This window comes from Phymastichus coffea, unplaced genomic scaffold, assembly GCF_024137745.1.
Source record: "Phymastichus coffea isolate CEN01 unplaced genomic scaffold, Cenicafe_Pcof_1.1 PCOF00060, whole genome shotgun sequence".
In the NCBI taxonomy this organism is placed as follows: Eukaryota; Metazoa; Arthropoda; class Insecta; order Hymenoptera; family Eulophidae; genus Phymastichus; species Phymastichus coffea.
In genome coordinates, this window is record NW_026706871.1 from 267,190 (window position 1) to 291,435 (window position 24,246).

General features: G+C 33.7%; 3 protein-coding genes across 8 annotated transcripts in view; all 3 read right to left on the minus strand.

Moving 5' to 3' along the window:
* The window catches only part of LOC131666690 (receptor-type tyrosine-protein phosphatase kappa), a 116,527-nt gene extending 111,404 nt beyond the window's left edge, over positions 1 to 5,123 (minus strand). For 5 of the 6 annotated variants that reach the window (XM_058939537.1, XM_058939542.1, XM_058939540.1 and 2 more), the window contains exon 1: positions 4,743 to 5,123. The gene's annotated coding sequence lies outside the window, so the exon portion shown is untranslated. Of the gene's footprint in view, positions 1 to 4,485; positions 4,626 to 4,742 lie in introns of all 6 variants that reach the window. The other variant, XM_058939538.1, reaches the window with a different exon arrangement.
* An 11,390-nt stretch (positions 5,124 to 16,513) lies between these two features.
* LOC131666685 (GILT-like protein 1) lies at positions 16,514 to 18,360 on the minus strand. The gene is made up of 3 exons (XM_058939532.1): positions 18,269 to 18,360; positions 18,105 to 18,161; positions 16,514 to 18,018 (listed from the first exon to the last, which is right to left on the minus strand). Exon 3 carries the CDS (start codon positions 17,748 to 17,750, stop codon positions 17,064 to 17,066), a length of 687 nt encoding a protein of 228 aa, XP_058795515.1. The 5' UTR covers positions 17,751 to 18,018; positions 18,105 to 18,161; positions 18,269 to 18,360; the 3' UTR covers positions 16,514 to 17,063.
* A 2,491-nt stretch (positions 18,361 to 20,851) lies between these two features.
* On the minus strand, positions 20,852 to 22,597 carry LOC131666684 (gamma-interferon-inducible lysosomal thiol reductase-like). Its single transcript, XM_058939531.1, has 2 exons — positions 22,354 to 22,597; positions 20,852 to 22,267 (listed from the first exon to the last, which is right to left on the minus strand). Exon 2 carries the CDS (start codon positions 21,876 to 21,878, stop codon positions 21,192 to 21,194), a length of 687 nt encoding a protein of 228 aa, XP_058795514.1. The 5' UTR covers positions 21,879 to 22,267; positions 22,354 to 22,597; the 3' UTR covers positions 20,852 to 21,191.
* Positions 22,598 to 24,246: the final 1,649 nt, after the last annotated feature.

Here is a 24,246-nt window from a genome sequence, read left to right on the forward strand (position 1 = left end):
ATCCAATAGAGTCAGGCAATCAACGCCAGCACGAGGTAGTGCGCAGCCAGGCGTGTAAATCCCTAATGAACTGCGGCGGTGGCGGCCACTCGAAGCTCGCAGAACACAGAGCTAGTGCGCGCGAAAAGCGCAAACAACAACGACAGCAGTAGAGTCGTCGAAAAAATCGACTTTTTTCAAAGCGGCCTATTGTCTCCCTTGCCATTGATGCTGCCGCTGCTCATTATGTAGTGTCGCTACGGGAATATGCAAATTGTGTTTTTTAGTCGCGCCCGCGCGTTGTCTATCCCGTGACAAAAGCTTGTCGCGATATTGTCAAGGCAGAGGAGATAAAAAGAAGCTCTTAATACTTTACGATCGATGTGACTTTGCGACCCGGTTCACCTTTAGTAACGTGCAAAGTACAAGATTATTGTGTAGCCATACGACCATACATAAATTTAAAAATGTAGACAAAGAGGAAAGTGTTTGTTAGCCGATCGAACGGTGCAATTTTATTAGATAACATAGTTCTTGGCTGCGAAAACAACAGCGGCCGGAAATACTTGTTCAACTTTGCGTATTACAGCGTGCACGATTGTTATGTTGACGCACAAGCGCAACGCCAAATACGTAACGTGCCTCAAGTAGAGATAAATGGCTTTAGTCAGACGCGTCATACGTAACGTACATACACTGCTGCTACGTACTGCAACGTAGACGCGCTGCAAGTTCTTTTCATAAACTACACTCGTACGCGCTTCGTTGCAAGTTTTTCTCGAAAAAAAAAATGTCCAATCGACACATTCTGCCCTCTATCAAAATATAATATTACGGCTCGCGGCAGAAATAACATAATATTATTCGACGGAAAGAGATAGCAGATGTGAGTGCTGGGGAGATGTTGGCAAGCATAAGCCGCGGCTTGCCAATTTTCTCGCTGACGTTAATCGTTAATCACTCCATTGTCTTTCAGCGACGCAGCAACTTCACTGTCATTGAGGCTCTCTGGCTGGCTGACACTTCCGCTTGATCAGCCGTTTCATTGAGCGAACAGCAAAGTCGTTTTTTTCTTCTTTTTATGGGCGGATTTTCGTTCGCACGTGTAATTTTTCTTTTCAAGAGTAAGGACATGCGTGTGTAGCAGTTTTCTTCGATTGAACACATTTGGATTATCTCTCGCTGTCTGTTGTTTATACAAAATAGTTTTCAAGCGCAAGTTGACCGTTAATGACTTTTTGGCCTGGAAAATTTTTATTTTAAAATAAAACTAGGATGTGCATATTTTCAGTAAAAAGTTTTATGGAAAAATTTAATATTCATTTTTTTCAAATATGTTTATGAATCGCATCTAACTGTTTCTGGCAGGCATTCAGTTATCGAGTGTTATTTAACAATATTGCAAATATTTTGATTTAGTGATTTCAATTCGTTCTTAAAAACATTTCGTATCTTCACTATTAAGGAATAAAATTTTTATTAACTCGATGAAATACATTTTTTGCAACGATATCGAACGGCTAAATTCAAAACGAACTATCCAGTCTCTCGCACAAGCTCATTATAATTCGTTAAAAATTCAAGAAATGACTCTTGTATTGACTGGAGTTCATGTTAAGAATAGCACGTTATATTCGGGCGATAAAATTCTTTCCGGTAAAAGAGAAAAAAAAGTCATAAGTTCAGTTTTCATACAAATAAAAAGTCACCCCTCCAAATATTTCTATTCGTCAGTCGCATACCATCCCTACAAACAACCCCATTCCGTAAATTCAGTCTCCACGTGGATGAAGAAAACACACGCAAAAACTTGGCGTATAACAGCAGCCGTTGGCATGATTAATAACCTCGAAGTTTCTTGCAAAGTAGCTGAGTCTCCTAATACCTTAATGTATAGTTCCGCCTGAATCGACTAATAGGAAAGACCGATCAGCCATACAAACCAGTTTAGGGTACGAGAAAATTGAAAACTGGAACACATACACACTGGTTCCGTGTTTATAAGTTTCGAACGAGCTGGTGAGTATATGTTCTACTCGAGTGTGTGCACGCGTGATGTTTTAGCTGGCCGCTGTTTTTGCATTTTCAACTTGATGGATGACCGACGTGCTCGCTATTCCGCTAAATTTTCGATTTTGATTCAAAGTTGTGCAATATGTATTCGGGTTTGTCTGAAAACCAAGAGGATTCTTAAGCTTATTTGCGATTCATTTCTACATTGTCAACATTGCTGAAAGTTCGTTTGCTTATTCGAAGCAGTCGTTGAACAGCTCATCACATGCTTATTTTCATTTCACGTGTTTCGAGAGTTCAGAATAAAGTTGCTTTCGTGAGTAATAATTTTAAGAGTCGACTGTGCACGAAACGAGCAGCTTAAAATTAAAAAAAAAGTAGAGCCGCGTCAAAAAGTTTGTTCAGTAGCAAAAATAAAAATAAATCCTATAAAAATTTGTTTCAGTATAAGGCTTTTCAACAGGAAACTTTAATCATATTCTACGGTATTTTGTAACATAATGAAGATTACTTTTCAAACACATATCAGAGCTCGAATAAAATAAAGTCATATCTATATAATCACGCTGACCTAATTCGAAAGAATCGAAATATTTTACATCATAAAATTTAATAACAGTCAAACTAATCTGAAGGTTCGAGTTTCATTATTACAGCTTCAATTCACTAATTAATTGCTCTGAGTTTTAATCAGTCAGTAATTTGTACATCGGATTCAGTCATCGCGTAACTCGTAGTGATGCATATAAAATACATAAGCTGCATGTTAAATGTATTTTCATCGATACGTCACGACAAATCAACTATTACTCCGTGACAGATTTATCTCCACGCGAAATTTTTTCAAGGGAATATCTATCGCATTGACACCATTTTTAAATGGAAGCTGCAGAATAGCTCCACTGCTGCTGTTACTTAAACTTTCATGAAAAACCTCGCGCGCACATTAGCAATAAATCAGCGCACATGAATCTGTCAGTGGATTCCATAGTGCTTTTTCATCGTACCGACAAAATGATCTATTACCTTCTGCTGTCTTATAACTGAGAACAATAAAAAAAATGTATTTTAATTTCTCAAATTATAGCTTATATCTTTTTGCGATCGTGATAAACTTTACGTAAATAAACATTTCCTAAAAGTGGTTGCATTCTTAAAAAATTTTTCTTTAATCACTAGGAAAAATTTCCAATTCACGTTATTTACCAGAAAAGTTTCTTATATCAAGATATTGATTACGAAAATTTATTTTATAGCATTTTGAACCACCATGAAAGACGCGGAATTAAATTGACCGAACGATCGAACTTTTCGTGCACAATGATTAATATAATAATAAATCCAAGTAAATCGGGTGTATGCGCGCACAGCGACTCGATTACTCTCAAACGTATCAAAGACGAAAACCGTTAAACACGACTCCTCATTGTAAGTCTCGCAAAGCGCACGCGAAAGCGCAACGTAGCCGGACTTTTACGTAATAAGGCACACTCGTAGACGTTGACGGGGGCAAAGTTGTTCTCAAATTTAATTAATTTTCGCGGGCAAGCAAGAGAGAAGCCAGCAGCACACGCAGCTGGCTTTACGACTATTGTGTAGTGCCGCGATATACAATATCGTGTTGTTTGCTTTAGCGGAATTCGGGGAGCGCGCATGGCCCGGACAGGTGCTCTCATATGAGCGGGCTTTGCCAAAAATATAAATTCCTCGCGCGCGGCGATCAAAAAGACCTCTAATAGCCCCCCCCCCCCCCCTCCTCGGTCCATTCTGGCAGTGAGCCTCAAGCGAATTCGTCAATAATTTACTGTGATGCGAAATATCTCGCAGATCCAATGTTTACCTATTCTAGATTCTTTCTTTCTCTCGACCATGTTGGATATATACTTCCATACATCTATTAATATACGTTTTTCGTGATACATATTTAACCCTAGAGCTGCCCATGCAAACGTGCTGATGTTGCGAATTTTTCGGGTTCTCGTGGATTTTTTACGTCAGTTTTCGAATATTCACGTTCAGTGCCAGTTTTTAATTATACGGATAGCCTTTTACTAATGGATATACTTTGTTATTTTTCGAAATGTCACGTGTAGAATAATTTCTTGGGTGATAAAATACGCTCGCATATACCACTACGAAATGTGAATATTTTTAACGTCATTATTCTCCGTAAAAAGAAACGCAGAAAAGCAATCTAATAAACAGTAATGAACACAGAAAGGACAGGAAGTTACATATATGCGAGAGTTAGCATTATGTAAGTTAGAAAGATAGACAAGCCTTTGACCAGAAGACACGCCTCTCTCTTGTGTGCACATCTGTTTACCGTCCAATGCACTTTAAAAGCTTGAAAAATCTCATTCGCGTTTTTCAACGCGAGATGAAATCATTTACGGTAATGTGTTTCCCTTGCAAGCTCGCAAGCTCATTATTTTCCGTCGAATCAAATCAATTATTTCTTTTCAGGGCATTCGCAAGGAACTCGTTGAGTACCAATCCCAGCTTAAATTACACCGAGTGTTGATTGAATAAAGCTGCACTGGGACCAAATAACGAAGAGTCTAATCTGTAAATGAGCCTCGATATATCGAAATAGCGAAGAAGCGCTCTTGAAATGCATCGTCAAGTGTGACCTAAAAGAACATAAAGTAATCAAGTCGCACAACGTACGTCATTCTCAACCCTCCAAAATCAAGTCGCTCTCACTTCACATCGCACCGTATTAAAAAAAAAGAAGACGAATGGCATACCGTATTGGTCCCGGCGGTTAGGCCGGCCGGCGCCGCTGACGTAGTCCTCTTTTTTCTTCTTCGATGTAAGCTGTTTTTTCTCTTTTAAAAGAACACACTTCTTCCCTTCGGGATCTCTCTCGACGACGAATATATAAATCACACTGTGTTATCGCAACGAAAACAAAGCACTGCAATACGCACGCGATTCTCTGAGGTTGTCTTCGGCAAAACAACACTTTACGCGGGGGCGCACATAAGGAATAGAGAAAGAAAGCGATCGAGCAAGCGAGAGAGTAAGAGAGAAAGAGAGACAGGGAGAGAGAGAGAGAGAGAGAAGCAAAGAGTGTACAGAGAAGAGAATAGAACAGATAGAATGGTAGGGTATGTGTGTAAAGGTGTTATCGGGCTCGAGCTCGCCGAGAGACTGGCGCCGGCGAGGGGCTTGGCTGGCAGCCCGCTGATGCCGAGCTGCGCGCGCTTCACGCGAGCTATGAATGAGCCGCCGCCACCGTCGACGACGGCACACGTCGTCGTCGCACGCGCACACGACCGATGTGTGCTTCGACAGCTTAACGCTGCACACTCTCGTACCTCTGCTTACTGCACTCCTCGCGCGAGCTTGCAGGACGAATTATCGTTCCCAGACGCGACAATGGCAGTTCCGACAATTGCGCTTCTCTCTTTTTTTTTTTTTGAGAGAGAGAGAGAGAGAGAGAGAGAATTGACGGTGTGCAGGAGGCAAGAGAGAAAGTCGAGCAAAGCGGCGCGGCAAAAAAGAATACGAAAAGGAAGAGGACGTATAGAGGATGGAAGAGCGGCGTCAGAGAGACTAGCGTCGGCGTTGTGGCAGCGTCGCGCGCGCGATTCTTCACGAGGGCGTGGTCGCGCTTCGCCACCGACGCAACTACACTACTGCCCCTGAGGACTCTCGCCTCATATGCGCTTTCACGCTACGCACTTCTCCACACCGTGTACTCGAGCTTGTTATGCGGCTACTGGATGTGTCCTACTTGATATTTTTTTCCGGTAATAGTAAAGATTCGATGGGACGAAAAACTCGCTGATAATTATTTTTTTATTTTCAAAAGGACAATGGCATACAAAAGACCCGTTCAAGAATGAACTATATTATTTATAAATATAACGTTGCGAAAAAAATAAGTTTCGGAATCGAGAAAATTCTTCCGAAAATAAGAAATTATATTCTTAAATCTAAAATAGGTTCTCCTTAAAATAACATAAAATTTTGATTCAATATTATTAGTTTTAAGAATGCAACAAGTTTAAGAACTTTGTTTGTAATGAATTTTTTATAACTGTGCAAGCTTGGTTCTAAAGAGCAGTTTTTTCCGAGCACTAGTCGCACCCGCAATTATAAGCGTGCAAGTGAAAAAAAACAACTGTTTATTATATCATTAATTTATCGCGATTTTCGCAGCACCGACGACAATACACATCTCTAATCGATATATCAATTTGCATGCGACTTCATCTCGTATATCAACGAAATTTACGTATGCAAACGATATGATAGCAGTCAGCGACAAGACGAGCCATCGTCGAATCGTACAAGAAGAACGATGAATAAAGAGAAAAGATTTTGAACGAATAAAAGTTTGTCGTGCGTTTCTCTGGAGGTGTCGACTATTTACTAGTAAAAGTTTTATCATGAAAGCGGCGACCGTTCGCTTTCGCCGCAATGCATCGTTTGCATAATATAAAACAACACTCAAAATTTCTCGAGCCACGATATCAAACCTCTTATCCTTTCTTCTTTATTAAGAAAAAAGAAAAAAAAACATCGTGAAATTTACATGTTGAAATACAATTCACAGAGAACTGTGCGTATGTATATATATGTGCACTTATGACTAGCCGTCGTCGTCGGAAAACCACGGAGAGGAGGAGGTGGGGATGGAATAACTTGCTCAGCTGAGGAATCGATGCGGCACGTGGATTATTCTCGGTCTTTGACTGCCAGCCAGTTTTCTTGTTGCCTTAGCCTTCTTTGTCGGGACAAAACAATTGGCTGGGCTTTGACCCAAACTATAGATTAGCACTTTTGTTTTTTTCCGATCAAATCTTTCTTAAGTGCGTCTGATCAAAAGCAGTATACTTCCTAGACGAACTTGATTGCGAAGAAATTTTTACGCACATTTTTTTTTTCTTTCCCATGTATCTGTGAAATCTGTACTGTCTGGAGGCCGCAATAAAAATGGCGAATGACAAAAAGACAATTTCACCTGTCTCCCACGAGTTTCCGTTTTACGACACTCTCAAGATAGTCTATTGTAAATCGACATAGTGTGTGTATGTGAGTATGTCTTGTACAACAAAAAGTCAAAACAATAAATTGCGATAGAGAAACGAAAAATAAAGGTTGACATTGGAAGTCGTAAAAAGTGCGTGCGGTAAAATGAAGTTTGTGGGTGGCAATTCGTCGATATTAACTCGCTACGCCTTCGTTCGCTGCTATTAGCGTGTATACGAGCAAAGTTATGTAACAGAATAGTGGTACAGATAAATTGAAAGTACGATTATTGTATACTTGTGATGCGAGCAACAGCTGTACCAGAAGCAAGATTAGAAGTGATCTCGCGGGTGGCATTTCCACGTGCAAATTATCGAGTGAAACCTCTGTTTTATGTCTCGGTCACTGATTTGGCGGATGGACGATGCTTTTCAGGATGAATGTTTGATCAAATCAAATGAACTTTTTGATGTGTGCGTCTGTGGCTTGTGCTTTCTGATGTTAGTTTCTGATGCTGCAGTCTTCGCCTGAGCAGCGGTTATGGTCTTAACGATACTGGAATGTTTGACATCGAGTCTTCTGCTCGCATTTGAATTTTCCGTAATGCGTTATTATATATTTCAAAATGAATATCAAGAATGTTTATGTTTCTCAACGTTATGCAGTTAAAAATATCAACTTAATCACGATACATTTATTCTAAAATATTGTCATGTTCTCGTTCTCTCTTATTTGATATTTAGTATGAAAAATAATGTTACTTCCGGAAAACGACGAAATTCCGAGGCTTGTTATTTACGCGTTACAGGAATGTTGTTACTGTATGAAAATAGATTTTATGAGTGTACGTAATCGATTTACCATTCATACTCTTGAGAACATGTATAGCAGTCAGATTAAAATAACTATTCAAGTTCTTCAAGCTTCCTACCAAATCGTTTCAATTCTCTTTCCCTCTCTCTCTCGTTGTTCTGGAGGCAAGGTATCTCTATGAAAAGATTTGTTTTGTATTGAAATTTTTCAATTTGACAATTTAATAAATAAGTTGCAATAACAAGGAACGTAAAGTTTCATATCAGACATTGTCGCCCCTAAAAAACTCGATTACATCTCGTCTGAAATATACCTTTTGCGCGCAGACCAAATGCAAATAAAGATTTTTCCGCTTGATAGTAAAGCAATTCAAGCAATAGAATTATAATTCATACACTCGATTGCAATGTAGGATAGAGTTGTTAAGGGTGAAATATTACAGTGATTCCAGTACATTTTGACTTGACCCAATTGGGTAAACTCGAGGCTTAAAATGAGTTACTCGCCGTCATCATATAATCGTCGTCGTCGTCGTCGTCGTCGTTGAGTTTGGCCGGTTCACGCGTCGGACAAGGTTAAGCGGTGACCCTCATTCTCTCGCAAGCTCTCTTCTCTCTTTATAAATAGCCGGCGACGCCGCCGTATAAACCAGCGGCCAACCTATCTTTCTCTCTGGCGATTTTCGTTGTCTCTCTTTCGATCTCTCACTTTTTGAATATCCTCTGATTTTTTTTTATGATAGGATGCAAATATAAACTTCTATTTGTCCGCGTACTCAAAGTACGGCAAACTAAAGAGAATTTTCTACATATTGCCAGTGATATTATTTGATTTTCTATATTTAATTCACTTTGAATTGGCGAATAAAGTTCCGGTGGCACTGCTCTCATGCGCTGCAGCATATATCACTTCTGTCTGTAGTGCGACTGATTTATTAATGTAATGCGATAGTAATTAAGTAAATTGAACATTTTCATAAAACGTTCATCTAGTTTTTCGCTGTTGAATTTAGATCAAGATCGCGATGAAAGTCGTTCAAAACAATGACATTCAGTTGGGAAATCCCGCATTCTAATGACACTCGATCTTTGCCCCTTGTCTCTACAAAACAAATTAATAAATGGATGAAAAAAAAACTTTAACTCATCCTTAATTGTTCCAATCGTAAATAAACACACGAAGCCGCGCTGAAAGCTCTGATAAACAAGATAGCAGAGGAAAATACGATGTTATACATCGATCGTTAATCTAAGTTACGTAGATCTCTGCTAGACGCTCGTGAAAACGATGTGTATGTGTGACTTCTGACCAAAAAAATCCAAAGGCTAAAACTACATCTCCCTACTTATACGCACACAGCAGCATCTTTATTGCGTGTCGGAGACAAATGTAAAATTTATTTCTTTCCTTTCTTTTCAGTTGTGCTATACAAGTAATACTCGAGGATTATTTTTTGTTAATAAATTGTTATTGACAAAAAATTTTTGTGATAAATGACCATCGGCATATGTATTTTGGAAATCGATAAAACTTTTCTAACTTATTGCACAACGAATGATGAATTGAAATTTAAAGTACTAGATATCATTCGACTCATCGGAATCTTAACATCACTTGCTTTTATTTCAAATTTACATTTCATAATGGCACTATATTGTGACATTATATTTGTACTATTAAGCAATAAAAGGTCCAATTATTTAAGCCATCTCTAAACATGAAATCATATCTATAACAGCTGCTCCAGACTATAAAAATGTTCTAATCCTCCGAATTTTATGTAAACGAATACGCCTTATTTAAGCTAACTCGATTTATTTAAATGTAAAAATATGACTCACCCTTCGATCTGTAATGCTTTACTCTTTGAAAAGCATGTGCTGGAAATTTTTTGAATGCGTAATTGAGCCAAATACCATCCTAATTACTTGTTTTTCGCATTTATTGATTCAAATACAGCAATATATATATATATATATATAAATTAGGTTCTTCTTCGCTGGGGTAAATGGCAGATTTTTATTTCCGATTACGCTATCACGAACAATTCTATACGCATCACGGCAGGGAAAATGGCAAGCCCATAGCCCGTACAAATTGACACCCGAGAATTCATCTACGGGCTTTTCAATATTTTCCTTCTCTAAATACGTAATATACCATTACATGCACTAAGCTATACGAATTCATCACCATAAAATAATTTTAAAAAATTAATAGGCGAACGTAACATATTGTCTACTCGTTGGACTCGTCGACTCGTCAGCATGGCTACGACGAGAAGACACTACCGTGTACGCGAAAAATTTAATTTCTACGATACTTCATACTCCACGATACTGCAGCGTTCATCCTGGCCCTCGTAAGTCCGATCGTCGCCCCTTCACCCCCTTGACCGTTTACATCGGCAGTGATCGGCAGCACAAGACGCGATCGCATGTTCTTTATCCGTTTCGGGCGAATTTTCCGCTATTCCTGCACGCTCTCCCGCACACTTTTTTTATACGTAAGATTCTTTCCTCGGTAGCTCATGAAAGAATAGTTATCGTTAATACAGGTAACGGCGGAGTTTGCATCATACAGATGCCGATTCTAGACAATTTTACTCAATACGAACATTTTTAATTCGCTTTAAAGTTTTTTTAAACATGATACTATTTTGATCGAAATATAAAATAGAAAAAAAAGGATATTTAAATTTTTACTTTCCAATATTTATTAATTTATGTAGAATATGTTGCGTTACTTATTTTTAATTGCCTTTTTCGTAGAAAATTTATATATCCTACAGTAGTTATTTCTTTAGTTTACGTAATCATAGGAATATAAATATATATATATATATATATATATGTGTGTGTGTGTGTGTGTGTGTGTATATATATATACACACATACATTTTTTTAGCAGTATTAAATGTTATGTCTACAATCACATTATACAGTTTTTTGTAGACGTGAAAGATCTGATTTTCATGGTCTACGCGACCCTTGTCACGCATTATTTTCGTTGGTGAATTGTAAATAAGCATGGTACCAGGACAATATCGTAGCAAATGAAATTCCAATGGGTGCTAAGGGAATTCTGTATAAAGCATAAACAATATCGACGGGTCGAGCAGGCTTATAGCCTAATGGCTAAGTGAGGAGAAAGATCAAACAGAGGTACTGTTTATTTATATCTATTATTATATTACATGTGAAGTTGTTTTTTTAGCTGTCAATTAATATTTATTTATGAAAGTTGAATTTTAGTTGACGAGATTTTATGAACAAAAGTAAGACTTGGAAATGGAAATTATTACAAGAGAAAAAGGCATATTAGCTCTATTCTTAATGTATTCACTAATGACAAAACAAGTTCGTAGAAAGAAAGACAATCTTAAAAAAGGTGGTACAGAAGCCACACAAGTCCTTTGAATAATGACGAAGCTTAACGTAATAGAACCTTTTCTTATTCATATCGAGGTATCGTGAGTGTGAGAAGATAGTGCTTTTCTTCGTCTACTAGTAAAACTTGCTTTTTCATTCAACTTCAAAAAATATACTTTATCTTGTTATTATTGTTACTTTGATTTATATATACTAAAATATAACAAGCAATGATCAAATAAACTTAAGTACTATATCCGAAGCCTCTCAAGAAGTCAATTAACATATTCGATTTTATGTTCGAATCATTTGTGATCGCTATTTGCCGCATTAGTTTCGTACAGATACCGATTCTATACGCTATTTAATATTCTACGCGAATTTTGAAATTTTATTTATTTAATATAATACTTTCTTAATCGAACAAAAAATATAAAATAGTGCATCTAAACTTTTTCCAAAATATTTAATTGGAAAATAATTGGTCCAAAGTATTATGCATAAAATATTTCTAAGAAATAAATAAATATTTGAAAAAATTACATATTAAAAATTCTGTCAATTATTAAAAAATGATTTAATGTACGATTACGTGTCGAATTTTTATTGTATCGCGAAGTGGATGTGAAAGTGATTTCACAATCTGTGATTCAGGCAAATTCAGCAAATTATCGATATAAATTGTAAGCATAGAGACTATTATATGGAAAAATGGGGTACATGGTATTGGATAAAAATAAATAGCATAAAACAAAAAAAAAGTCCGTGCAGACAAATAATTATCAAAAAACCTGTAAAAAAATTATTTTACGTACTTTTTTCTTATTTTGAAAGTGAAGTCTAGTATGGAAAACACATTATTTATAATATTTTTTGACGATGAAAGTACCTACAAAACGGTTCGAAATCTATCACATCGAATACTATTTAAATTTAAAAAGAAAATCATATCTTTTGCACGGTAAACTTCATCCTCAAAATAAAAAAAAAAAAGACGTAAAATCGCATTTTTTTTACCGATTTAACTACCATTATTTTCTGTGTCTCGCACGTCAAAATAAACAATTGTGCCGACGCAAGCATTTAAATGTACAATCATGTTATTAATCAACTTTTACATCGCATATCGATGTGAAAAAAACCAACATTACTTGTAAACATTGTGAAACTTACTTGAGAATGTTGCTGCACTTTCTTTCAATGTCCTCAGCTCGTTTCTCAATTTTAGCATTGTCTCATTCACCACAGTTTTCTCGTTTTCGTATTTGCTTTTGAGATTACTCAACGCCACTTCAGCGATATTCTTGTTGGATTTCAGAACCGTTCTGAGAGTCGCTATTTGCTCTCGTTTGGCAGACAGCAAAGATTTCAGTCGAATCACTTGTTCTTGCAACTCTGCCACTTTCAATTTATTCTCACTAACAGAGGCTAAAAGTTAAATGTGGGCATTAAAAATAATTAACATTTTAAAAGTCAATTTGGCAGTTTTTTAGATTATTACCCTTTAAATATATTACTTTCGCAGACAGCACACATTCCAGTTTTAATGCCTTTGATCTTTGAAAATTCGATCGTGTGTTCGACGGCATTTTTCAGATGTTTAATTTGATTCATGGCAGTTTAGATACTCTTGGTAATTTCCTTAGCTTTATTAAGACTCTCGAGGTCCTTGATTTTACAGTCAGAAATAAAGAAAGACCTCGACCAGTTTATTGCCGAGCGTTGGAGTGTCAACTGAGACTATCGGCAAATCTTTATGACGTGTACATGATTTCCGACTTGACTACGATAGCTTTCTCGAAAACAACGAATGCGTGGAAATTTTAGTAGTGTAAGTCTATAGTATGTAATGTTTATTTACAAAATGTAATCGTTATTTATTTCCGCAAGACTGGTAATGTAGCGTACGAATATTGTGTCATGCGTTTAAGAATAGAAACTGTTACGTATTTTAAGTGAAATTAAGTTACAAGCTAACTAATAAGCGTATGAGTCTTTAGTTGTTGAAATGAGAGTAAAGACATCAAACTGTATCAATTCCACCATTCAATTTTACCACCGTCTTTTTCGGAGGTTCACCGTCTTTTTCGGAGGTTCACTGTCTTTCAAGGGTTGTTTTCTCGTGATCTAGAATGACCTACAAATGTACATCAGAATATATTAATCAAATTAATATTTGAACCGTATCTACTACTTTGAAAACCTTTCGTTATTAACGGACCCTTGAAAGGTTTCGCTGTTAACTGTGCATACACGTGATGATAGAGTTGAGCGAGCTCATCGAATATTTTGAAGATTGTTTTGAGCTCATTTCAAAGAACTGACAGACTTTGCTGCGAGTTTCGAAATTATACTAATATCCGACGCAATATACTTCTCTGCTCAGTATCTAACACATAAAATAATAGAGAGTTGATAAGCCATTCATTCTGCGAAAATCATTTACGTGAAAACTTTAATTAGTCTTTTACATAATTATTTATTGTTGCAATTTATATACTACCACTTATAAATGTTTATGTTAATGTAAACATTCAACTCCATCACATATGTCATTAGAAGAACTTCTTCCAGGAATCTGGCATCAAGCTACCATAAACGATCTTCCAGTTCAACCACTACTAGGTCAGCAATTGCCAAATCAGCAGGCTCTCATTCAGCAATCTGTGAACCAGCAACTTTGTCAGCAAGCTCCAGTTCGACAATTTTTGAATTAGCAAGTCTTGATCCCACAAGCTCCCATTCCGCAAGTTTTGGCCCAGCAAACTTTGATTCAACAAGTGGCGAACCAGCAAGTCCAAAATGAGGACGAACTGCCAATCGTTGAATAAAAACAATTGGACAAACTGATTGCTTTCATTGACCATTCGTTATCGAAAATTGTAAAAATGGTTGTAAAAAATGTTGAAGAAGAAAATAACGCTACAAGTGAATCTGATGATAACAATGAATAGGTAGATGATACGTTTATAGTAGACGAGTTGTACAATGAAAAAGTCTCTAATGGTACTGAGGATATTTAACCAATGATATAGAATTGTTGAATAACGAAGTCAAAGAACTAACAAACTTGATGAAAATTACTGAGAAATAAATGGAAGAATCACTAGAATCACTTAAAAATATGTTTTGAAGAAGGAACCTGAGCAGGGGCCTTATTCTGTAAGCGTGTTATCAGAGTTCGACACAATGCGAGCGTATCGTAGCGTCACAACGAAATTGCCCTCACTCTTTCCTCACCATATATATATAATTCAATACGAGCACTCTATATATAGCTTTTAAACAGCGATGGCGGCGCTAACGCGCGCGATACCTTTTTTCAAATCAAGTATTTTTGCTAAAACTATATTACAGAATTAAATTATGACAAATACGTATGGTCTATCCGCATAAAAAAAAGAAATATTAAATTATTTTTCAATTTAAATATCATTAAAAATATTAATATCAATAAATTCTTATTAAATTAATTTAAGAGTTATGATAACAATGCTCCACTGCTTTGAATATCTTACAATCAGCGAATGTTTTAGGAAAAAAAATCCAATTAAAAAATGTAAAAAAAATACTCGTCTCTTTGCATAAAACATCACACTTTCGTAAAAGGAATACTACGTTATATTGTATAATGTTCATAAAACAACGTTAACAGTTTATGCGCTGTAGTATTTTTTTTTTTTTATATATAGAGATTATAATTTAAACTTAAGTACCCATCTCTTCTTTTGAAACTGCATTCAGCGTTTATAATGGATACCATTGCTTTGGGCGCGTAATACAATCTTTGATAGCGTCTTAGAACCATCCATTTGTCAGTATTTTAATATTTTGTTCAACGTAGATACTCGTTTCCACAAGCTTAATGTTATTATGCCGAGAGATCATATCAATTAATATTAAGACTTGTTAAAAAATTATGAATTAACGCAAACATTTTCTTACGTACAACATATATAGTCTTACGAAAAAATTCATAGTTGCACTCGACAGATATTTTTCTGATTCTCGTTTGTTTCATGCTGGTTATAGTGACCGAGTAAGTTTATAAATATTGACGTAGATAAATAAAGCTTTGATTACATCAATTATAAAAATTAATTCTGTCGAGAATTTTAAAACAGACGTAACTTACAAATTAATATTGGTTTTTCTTTTTTAAATTAATACTATTTGCGTTGCCTTGCGATGTTCGAATTTTGTTAAGGCTAGTAACACGCATAAATTAATAATAGAAAATTTTGAACGTAAAATCTTATAATTTTATAAAATTTAAATAAGATTGACAAGGAAATGAGTGATTGACCTGCGCGCGCGTTAACCACCTGCTCAACGCTCAAGAATGTATTTCATAGCAAGGTACATCTTCTTAAAATGTATAAAGCAACTTAAGTTTCATTATCTTTAGTAAATTACAATGAACTTGATTGTATGGTATGGTACACATGTGGAATTACGCATATCTAATAAATAGTGTAAATTGTCAGATATCTCGGAGTCTGAATCTACATAAAAAGTAATTTTGTTGTATATCAGCTCTTACAGATACGACATAGTCTAAGTGAACTTCATATGACTATACATTTTCATTTGAGTATTCACAACAATACTTTTACGATCTTTTTAATTTAATAAAGTTCTTACTTTAATCGCACACATGTTTCTTGAAATCGTCTCGGCTGTTTATTTGTATACTCGAATAAAGTTTTCATTGTACAACTATTGAACATAGTTAAAAATAACTTTATGAGGCGTATTTGCTACATGTGTGTATACCAACTATAACTTGCATCGAGACAATTTCTACGCGTCTAATAGTTTCCTTTTGTTATTATTATCTGTCTTTCAAGTAATTCATTTCTTGTTTTTGAAAATAAATAAACGATAATTGAAAAGATTATGAAATACGAGCGCAGGATTATTTCGAATGTTTATCGACTTATATATTTTGGGATTCCACGTCGACTCGGAAAATTCAATCAAAACAGTTCTCTTGAAATCCGGACTATAGACAGGAGACAATTTGGAAGTTATTAATTGGACAGTCTCCCACGCGTGTACCAAGCGTATGACACACAACTGAGACTTTTTTCTCTCAAGTCGCCGCAGTACTTATTTGGACTTAAAAATTACATGTAAATACAGGCTCTGTTTATTTTTGAAGTGCGTATACAATTAATCGATGTTTTTTTTTTGAATTGATTTAGTATTTTATTGATAAAATGCATATTTCTTACACCAATTGAAATCAATCAATGCGAATTACATGTTTTGACAAATTTTACACTTGTTAATTGTTTAAACACTCCAGACTCATGCTCTAAATGCCGAAAAATCCTTTCATAAATTGGTCAAATATCAAATTACTTTGTAATTATTAAAATGAATGAAATTGTTAGAATTAAATGACAATTTAATTTTTTCACATTGAAAATGAATTATTTATCTTTTAACATACCACAAATACAGTTTAATCAATTATCCAATCCAGTAAGATAATTTTTTTAGAATGGTCTTATTTTTTTATAAAGCAAACAAATATTATGCATCATATTAAATGAGCCACTTACTAATCACAATAATATAATTTTTGCAAAACAGATCAACTGTGATCAATTGATATTAAATATATTTATAACATATAGATAAACTCATCATTTTTTTACAAAGTTGAAAGATTATGACTAAAACTAATTAAAAATATACTAGTACATCATATCAACATGTCGATTCAATAATAATTTGACATGTTCTAAGATTATTTTTACAAATACTGTACAGTCATGAAATATAAGCATAATAATTGAGCTACCCGTCTCTGTGGTCATAAAAATAGGATATGTGGCTGCTTGGTTCAAAAACTTACAAAAGTAATTCAAGTTATAAAATACATTATTGAAAGTATTAACTGTCACATATTTCTGGTGGAGATAACAATCGCTGACATACTTGTTTCGTTAGATTTTTAAGTATCAATATTTGATTATCAAACTCATAATCAAAAGTAATAGTTGGAATATAAGTGACTTTTGGATCTAAATCATTCGTGACATCTCCATATTCAGCTAACAATCTTCTCCCTTCTTTGGATTGTGCACAATTCAACATGGTCTTGTATTCATCTAATCCATCAGCACAACTTTCCAAAATATCAAAAGGATGGTGATTATCTTTTATCATACAAGCTATCAACTCCAAAGACTTTTTGAAATCTGTTGTTTTATTAATGGAACAAGCATGAACTATATTTGCTTCACACTCAAGTGATCCATGCTGACATTTAAATACAAAGTCATCAGATGTCACAATTGTTTCTGTATTCCCATAAGGTACCAGCTGCACTTCAATATAATCTTCAAGACTTTCAAATGTAGGCACTAATTGTTGTATTATAAAATCTCTTGAATCTGGGGAGAGTGCTTCATAATATACAGTTATCAGTATTGGTTGAATATCTTCTTCAGTATTTTCTAAAATCATTTCTACCGTTGTATTTTCTGCATATGAGGACCATAATTGTGATTTTTGCCAGAATGATAGAATTAATACTATTGCAAATATCAATTTAAATCTCAAACTACCTATTATCATTTTTGAGACTAAATTAAAAATTAAAAATTAAAATAAAACATTTCACTCAAAACATTTCAAATAAATTTTGACTACGTAAAAGAGAAATTGTCATCTGCAAGATTTACAATTACTAATTGGAATTGATTTTACTATTACTACACAAATAAGCAAAACTAGTTCCAAAATTAATTTTTTGAAAATGATTATTTTGTAACCTTTTATTTTTGAATAAGTAATTGTAAGTATTTATTGGTTCATTACAGATAACAATATTGCTAGACAGCACCTGCAATTGGCAAATAGTTAAAAAGTCAGAAGAGCTTCAAGCCATAAACAAATTACTACAATATAATTGTTTTTCTATTTACGTACCATTAACACTGATGAGCTTAAGAGCGCCCTTCTGATTTTGCTTTGAATGTATGAAACCTATGAGAATATTATCAGTAGAGTAGATGAACTTAAAAACACTCACACTTTTGGTATACAATTGATAATTAATTGCTAGGAATAGATACGTATAATCGAAAGCCTACCTCTATGACTAAGAAGTTATGAAGTGACACGTAAGTAAAAATTAAAAGTACGAAAAATGGGACGGTTTTGCCGACCAAGATCGACAAGCTCGCTCTATCTATGGAACTGCCCCCCCCCCCCGACTGTTTCAGACCTATCTAGTGAACGCTGTTTGTAGCGCTCAGTCATGAGTTATTCATCAACACATGAAGCCGATTATTATTTTTCGCTTATTTCCAACGAGATATTAACTTGCGTATTTTTATAGAAATGCATTCATTGCAAATAATTGATAAGAGCGAAAAAACTTATCACAAGCTATCATTTGACTGTCATCCGAATAACTTTATCCGAAGCCCCTATATCATTATAAACGATCTCATATATATATATATATATATATATATATATATATATATACTTGTATTTAATATTGCGATATTTGCGCGAACTAAAGCTTTTGCTAGCGCAATTAGGATTGTGGAATCGATTCTAGTTTTAATTTTTTTTGTCATGTAATGTAAATGCACTTGTTTTTTGTTAATACATTTTTTTACGTGTTTATGAATTGTACCACTTTATCTACATATACAATAAGTCTATTGCTCGATCTATTGTCTGTTCGAGACATACTAAAAATCAATACTTTATCGGACAGCAGAATTTTTCTGTTTAGAATCTTCTTTTATGTAAAAAATAGTATTAACATGTCATCGACATTGTTATGTGGTTGTTGGTTCTATTGGTATATTAGATTCCAATAAATCTAAGCAAAAGGAAATTAGTGAAAAAAACGTCTCAAATACTCACCAGCACTCTATTGAAAATATATTGATTAATTAGAAGACGAGTGATTCACACCTAGATATTGATTTACATGCTATTGAAAATTTTATTGAAAGTACAAATGATCTAAAAAGAAATATTGCCAAAGAATCAAATAACGTTGACAATTTTAATTCTCGTTGGAAATAAAATTGAAGTCGATGCTCAAGCGATGCTATCGGAAGCTAATGCCTACGTCAATAAGAACACTTTTTCGAGCATTTGTGAAGAAATTATAAACGATCCAAACGCCATTTCTCTGCCTGTGGAATGGATACCGTAAGTGATAACCGAAGGAGTTTTTTTTTTTTTTTATTTTAAGCAACCGAAAAAGTGAAATACATAATGTTAGCATATTGGAAGCTGCGTTACACTGGTATTGATAAACGGATAGTTCTTTTTTAGGATATGGAAATAGAGATATTAGAAAAAATAAAAAGTCGGACTGCTGTTTAACGTGCGTGATTTAAACTGTAGTCAATTCTGAGCGCGCGAAACGGCGATTTTTGCCCTCTTCTATTATTAAATAGTACAATTTCAATTTCGTATAATACACAAATACTTCGGTTAATTAAACCTAACGAAACTGTACTTTCGTTGCTTTGGTACAAATATCTAGTTAATTTCGACTTCGCGATGATAAAGAAAAAACGGAACAGCTTTGCAGACAAGCCTTTTAACTACTTGTATGCAAATAAATTAATGTCAATGTATAAGTAGATAATAGAATTAATTAGTTTCATATATATTCGCATCGCCATAAGTAAACTGTTTATATTCATGTAATATAACGCTTCAAAATCCTTCGGGAATACCATAGCTCGCTTGTGATATAAAAACTTGTATACTTGCGCATAATGCCTACGACAAAATTTATTGTAAATGAGGATTCTTGCGATTAGATAATTGTTGGAGATTTGTTATGAGAGGTTGTATGCCAAGACCAAAATTAAGGAATTGCATTGAGTGTCAAGCGGTAAAATGAAAGATACAGTATATAAATATAAATTACAACAGAAATCAGCGCCGGATTTAACTTTCAAAGGCCCATGGGCACGAATGATGTGGGGGCTCATGCAAGGAATTAAAAAATCAAAAATATTTCATTTTGTGGGTGCCCTACATTTATGGGGGTCCATGGGCCGGGCCCAAAGTGCCCTTATGTAAATCCGGCACTGCCAGAAACTGAGAAAGATGAGAAAACAATGGGAAAAATTTCGGCAAAAGCGTTTAATCTGTAAAAACTTGAAAAGAAAAGCTAATAGACAAAAAACGTATTTTGAACATTAAAAATTTTTCAAATTTCATGTTAAAATATAACAATTTATAATATATATAATAAATTTAGAAATATTTACGAGAGCAAGAGGGATATATTGATTGAATAAAACTGTAGATGACATTTCAATGGAGTGGCATAAAGCTGACTCATCTGATATTTCGGTAAATAAGCAACTTAAGCAAAAAGTTTTTGTGACAAATTTTAGATTTGCTAATTGTTCAAACACCCCAGACTCGTGCTCTAAATGCCAAGAAATCCTTTCATAAATTGATCAAATATCAAATAACTTTGTAATTATTAAAATGAATGAAATTGTTAGCATTAAATGACAATTTAATTTTTTCACAGAGAAAATAAATTATTTTTCTTTCAACATACCGCAAATACAGCTTAATCAATCATACAATTAAGTAAGATAATTTTTTAGAATATTTTATTTTTTTATTTTTATTAGTTTTTTACAAAGCAAACAAATATTATGCATTATAATAAATGCTCCACCTACTAATTACAATCATATAATGATTTTTGCAAAACAGATCAACTGTGATCGATTGATATTAAATATATTTATAACATATAGATAAACAAATCATTTTTTTACAAAGTTGCAAAATTACGACTGAAACTAAGTAAAAATATACTAGTACATCATATCAACATGTCCATTCAATAATAATTTGACATGTTCTAAAATTATTTTTACAAATATTGTACAGTCATGAAATATAAGCATAATAATTGAGCTACCTGTGGCCATAAAAATAGGACATGTGGCTGCTTGGTTCAAAAGATTATAAAAGTAATTCAAGTTATAAAATACTTTCTTGAATGTGTTAACTGTCACATATTTTTGGTGGAGATAATAATCGCTGACATACTTGATTCATTAGATTTTTAAGTATCAATATTTGATTATCAAACTCATTATCTAAAGTAATAGTTGGAATGAAATTGACTTTTGGATTTAAATCATTGGTGACTTCTCCATATTTGGCTAACAATCTTCTACCCTCGTTGGATTGTGCACAATTCAATATGGTCTTGTACTCATCCAATCCACCAGCACAACTTTCCAAAATATCAAAAGGCTGGAGATTATTTCTTATCATACAAGCTATCAACTCTAAAGACTTTCTTGAATCTGTTATTTTATTAATGGAACAAGCATGAACTATATTTGCTTCACACTCAAGTTCTCCATGCTGACATTTAAATACATAGTCATCAGATGTTACAATTGTTTCTGCTTTCCCATAAGGTATCAGCTGTACTTCAATATAATCTTCAAGACTTTCAAATGTAGGCACTAATTGTTTTATAATAAAATTTCTTGAATCTGGGCAGAGTGCTTCATAATATACAGTTATCAATATTTGTTGAGTATTTTCTTTTGCACTTTCGAAAATCTTTTTCACTCTTGTATTTTCTGAATATGAGGACCATAATTTTGATGTTTGCCAGAACAATACAGTTAATACTATTATAAATATCACTTTAAATCTCAAACTACCTGTTATCATTTTTGAGACAAAAAAATTAAAAATAAAAATAAAAATAAAACGATTCACTCAAAACGTTTAAAATTAATTTTGAGTATGTAAAAGAGAAACAGCTATCTGCAAAATGTATCAGTGTTCAAAAATATACACGCTGTGGCATGTTATATTTAATTGGTAAGCTATCAATGAAATCAATGTATGTTGTTATATGCAGTATTCTTGCTATATAATGAAGCTGAACAATGTACAATTACTAATCGGAATTGATTTTACTATTACTATACAAATAAGTAAAACTAGTTCCAAAATTAATTTCTTGAAAATGATTATTTTGTAACCTTTTAGTTTTGAATAAATAATCGTTAAATATTTATTAGTTCATTACAGATAACAATGTTGCTAGACAGCACCTGCAATTAGCAAGTAGTTAAAAAGTCAGAAGAGCTTCAATTCATAAACAAATTACTGCAATATAATTGTTTTTCTATTTACGTACCATTAATACTGATGAGGTTAAGAGCGCCCTTCTGATTATGCTTGGAACGTAGAAAACCCATGAGAATATTATCAGTAGAGCTACATGAACTTGAAAACACTCACATTTTTATTATACAATTGATAATTAATAGCTAGGAATAGATAGGTATACGTATAATTGAAAGGCTACTTTTATAACCTCTCTGATTAAGTGATTGAGTCACGGCAGTTGTTGAGTTGTTCCTGTTTATTGCAGCTGTCCGCTGCCGCATGCCCGCATTGGGAATGGAAAAGTTCATATCCAAGCATGAGCGCTTCTATTGGCGGTGGCGTAAACTAGTTAGAGCCACAGCACAAGACCATATAGGCTATAGGTGTAGGCTGCAGTTTATCTGCCGAAACATTTTGCATTAAATATAGGTACATATTATTATCGCTATATTTAATTGTACCGTAATATTAATTTGAAGTTTAAATTCCATGTCAGCAGTATATTTGCTTTGCTATTGAACCCAAAAAATAAAATAATATTTTTTAAAGAATGTAATATTATATCTAACATTATTTCTTCTACAGAAAAATTAACAAAAAGTTAATTGGCATAAAAAATCTATATAGCATAATCGTATATTTGATCATTTTTAATAATAGACAGAATCTTATACATATAATTCTTAAAATGTTCATTTATTCCTGAATAAATATTTTATGTAGAAAGTTTAGCGTTTACATGTTCAATAATATCTTCCTTTCTAATAAATACTATTTCATATTTTTTATTCAATTAAAAATTAAATTAATTTATTAAATAAATTAAATAAAAAATGTTATGTAGAATCAAAACTAGAATTAAATTACCACTATCAAAAATCATTTTAATTTAAAAAATTTATTGAAAGACATATAATCCGTAATATTTGTAAATTTAGATAACATTATTTGATGCGTAAGAACCTATAAGAATATATCATTTAATTATTGAATCAACGGCATTTTTCAAATAAATCAATCAGCAAACAACATAAAGTCAATAATCACGACAATTGTAGTTATATCTATATAATCTTTCTAATTTTAAAAATTAAAATGATTTTTGATACTGTTTAGAACGAATTCAATAACTCATTTTACAAATATCGTAATGATATTTGGTGTATTAGAATTTTGATTTATAATTACGTTATAATTAAATGTAACATAATAATATAAAATTTAGATATGTAAATCTTACGGCGGAATCACGGGTTGCAATCTTGCATCATTGACTAGTGGAGGCGCTGATGTGAACTTTTCCCAGTAATGAGAATCCGATTGTGAGGAAAGCACTTTTCCAATTTCAACATATAAACTAGGATCATCAAAAAATGTAGAAATATATTTATATATGAAAGTATGTATGTCAATATGTATACATATACACACACATACACACACAAAATTCTTTCCTAATGTTATAATATTTTTCTCTCTAGCAAGTGGTGATTATTTAAAATTTGGCTTGACCGGTACTGTGCTATTGCAGACTCTCCTGGGATATTCATTCGTCATCCGCATAGTTTAAAATTCAATTTACTTTTGACAATTAAGCAACGATGACACCAAAAAAGGCTAGGAAAAGCACATATTTTGTCAAGTTGTGCTTTCGGAAATTGGGACAAAAAATAACCATTTTATGCCATCGATGCTTAATCCTTGAAAATAATATAGCTTTTGAACTTTCCGGGTCGGGAATTTATGTCCGATAGTTTATGTGCAGTCTTACTGTCTGTTTTTACTGTATTTACAACTGATTCCCACATAAGACAAGTAGAAAATTACTTGTATTTCATGATAATACTTATAAACTAGCTTATGTTGATGCTTTGAAGAAACAAAAATTCAAATGTTTATTACGTTATTTTTATTTTTAAAA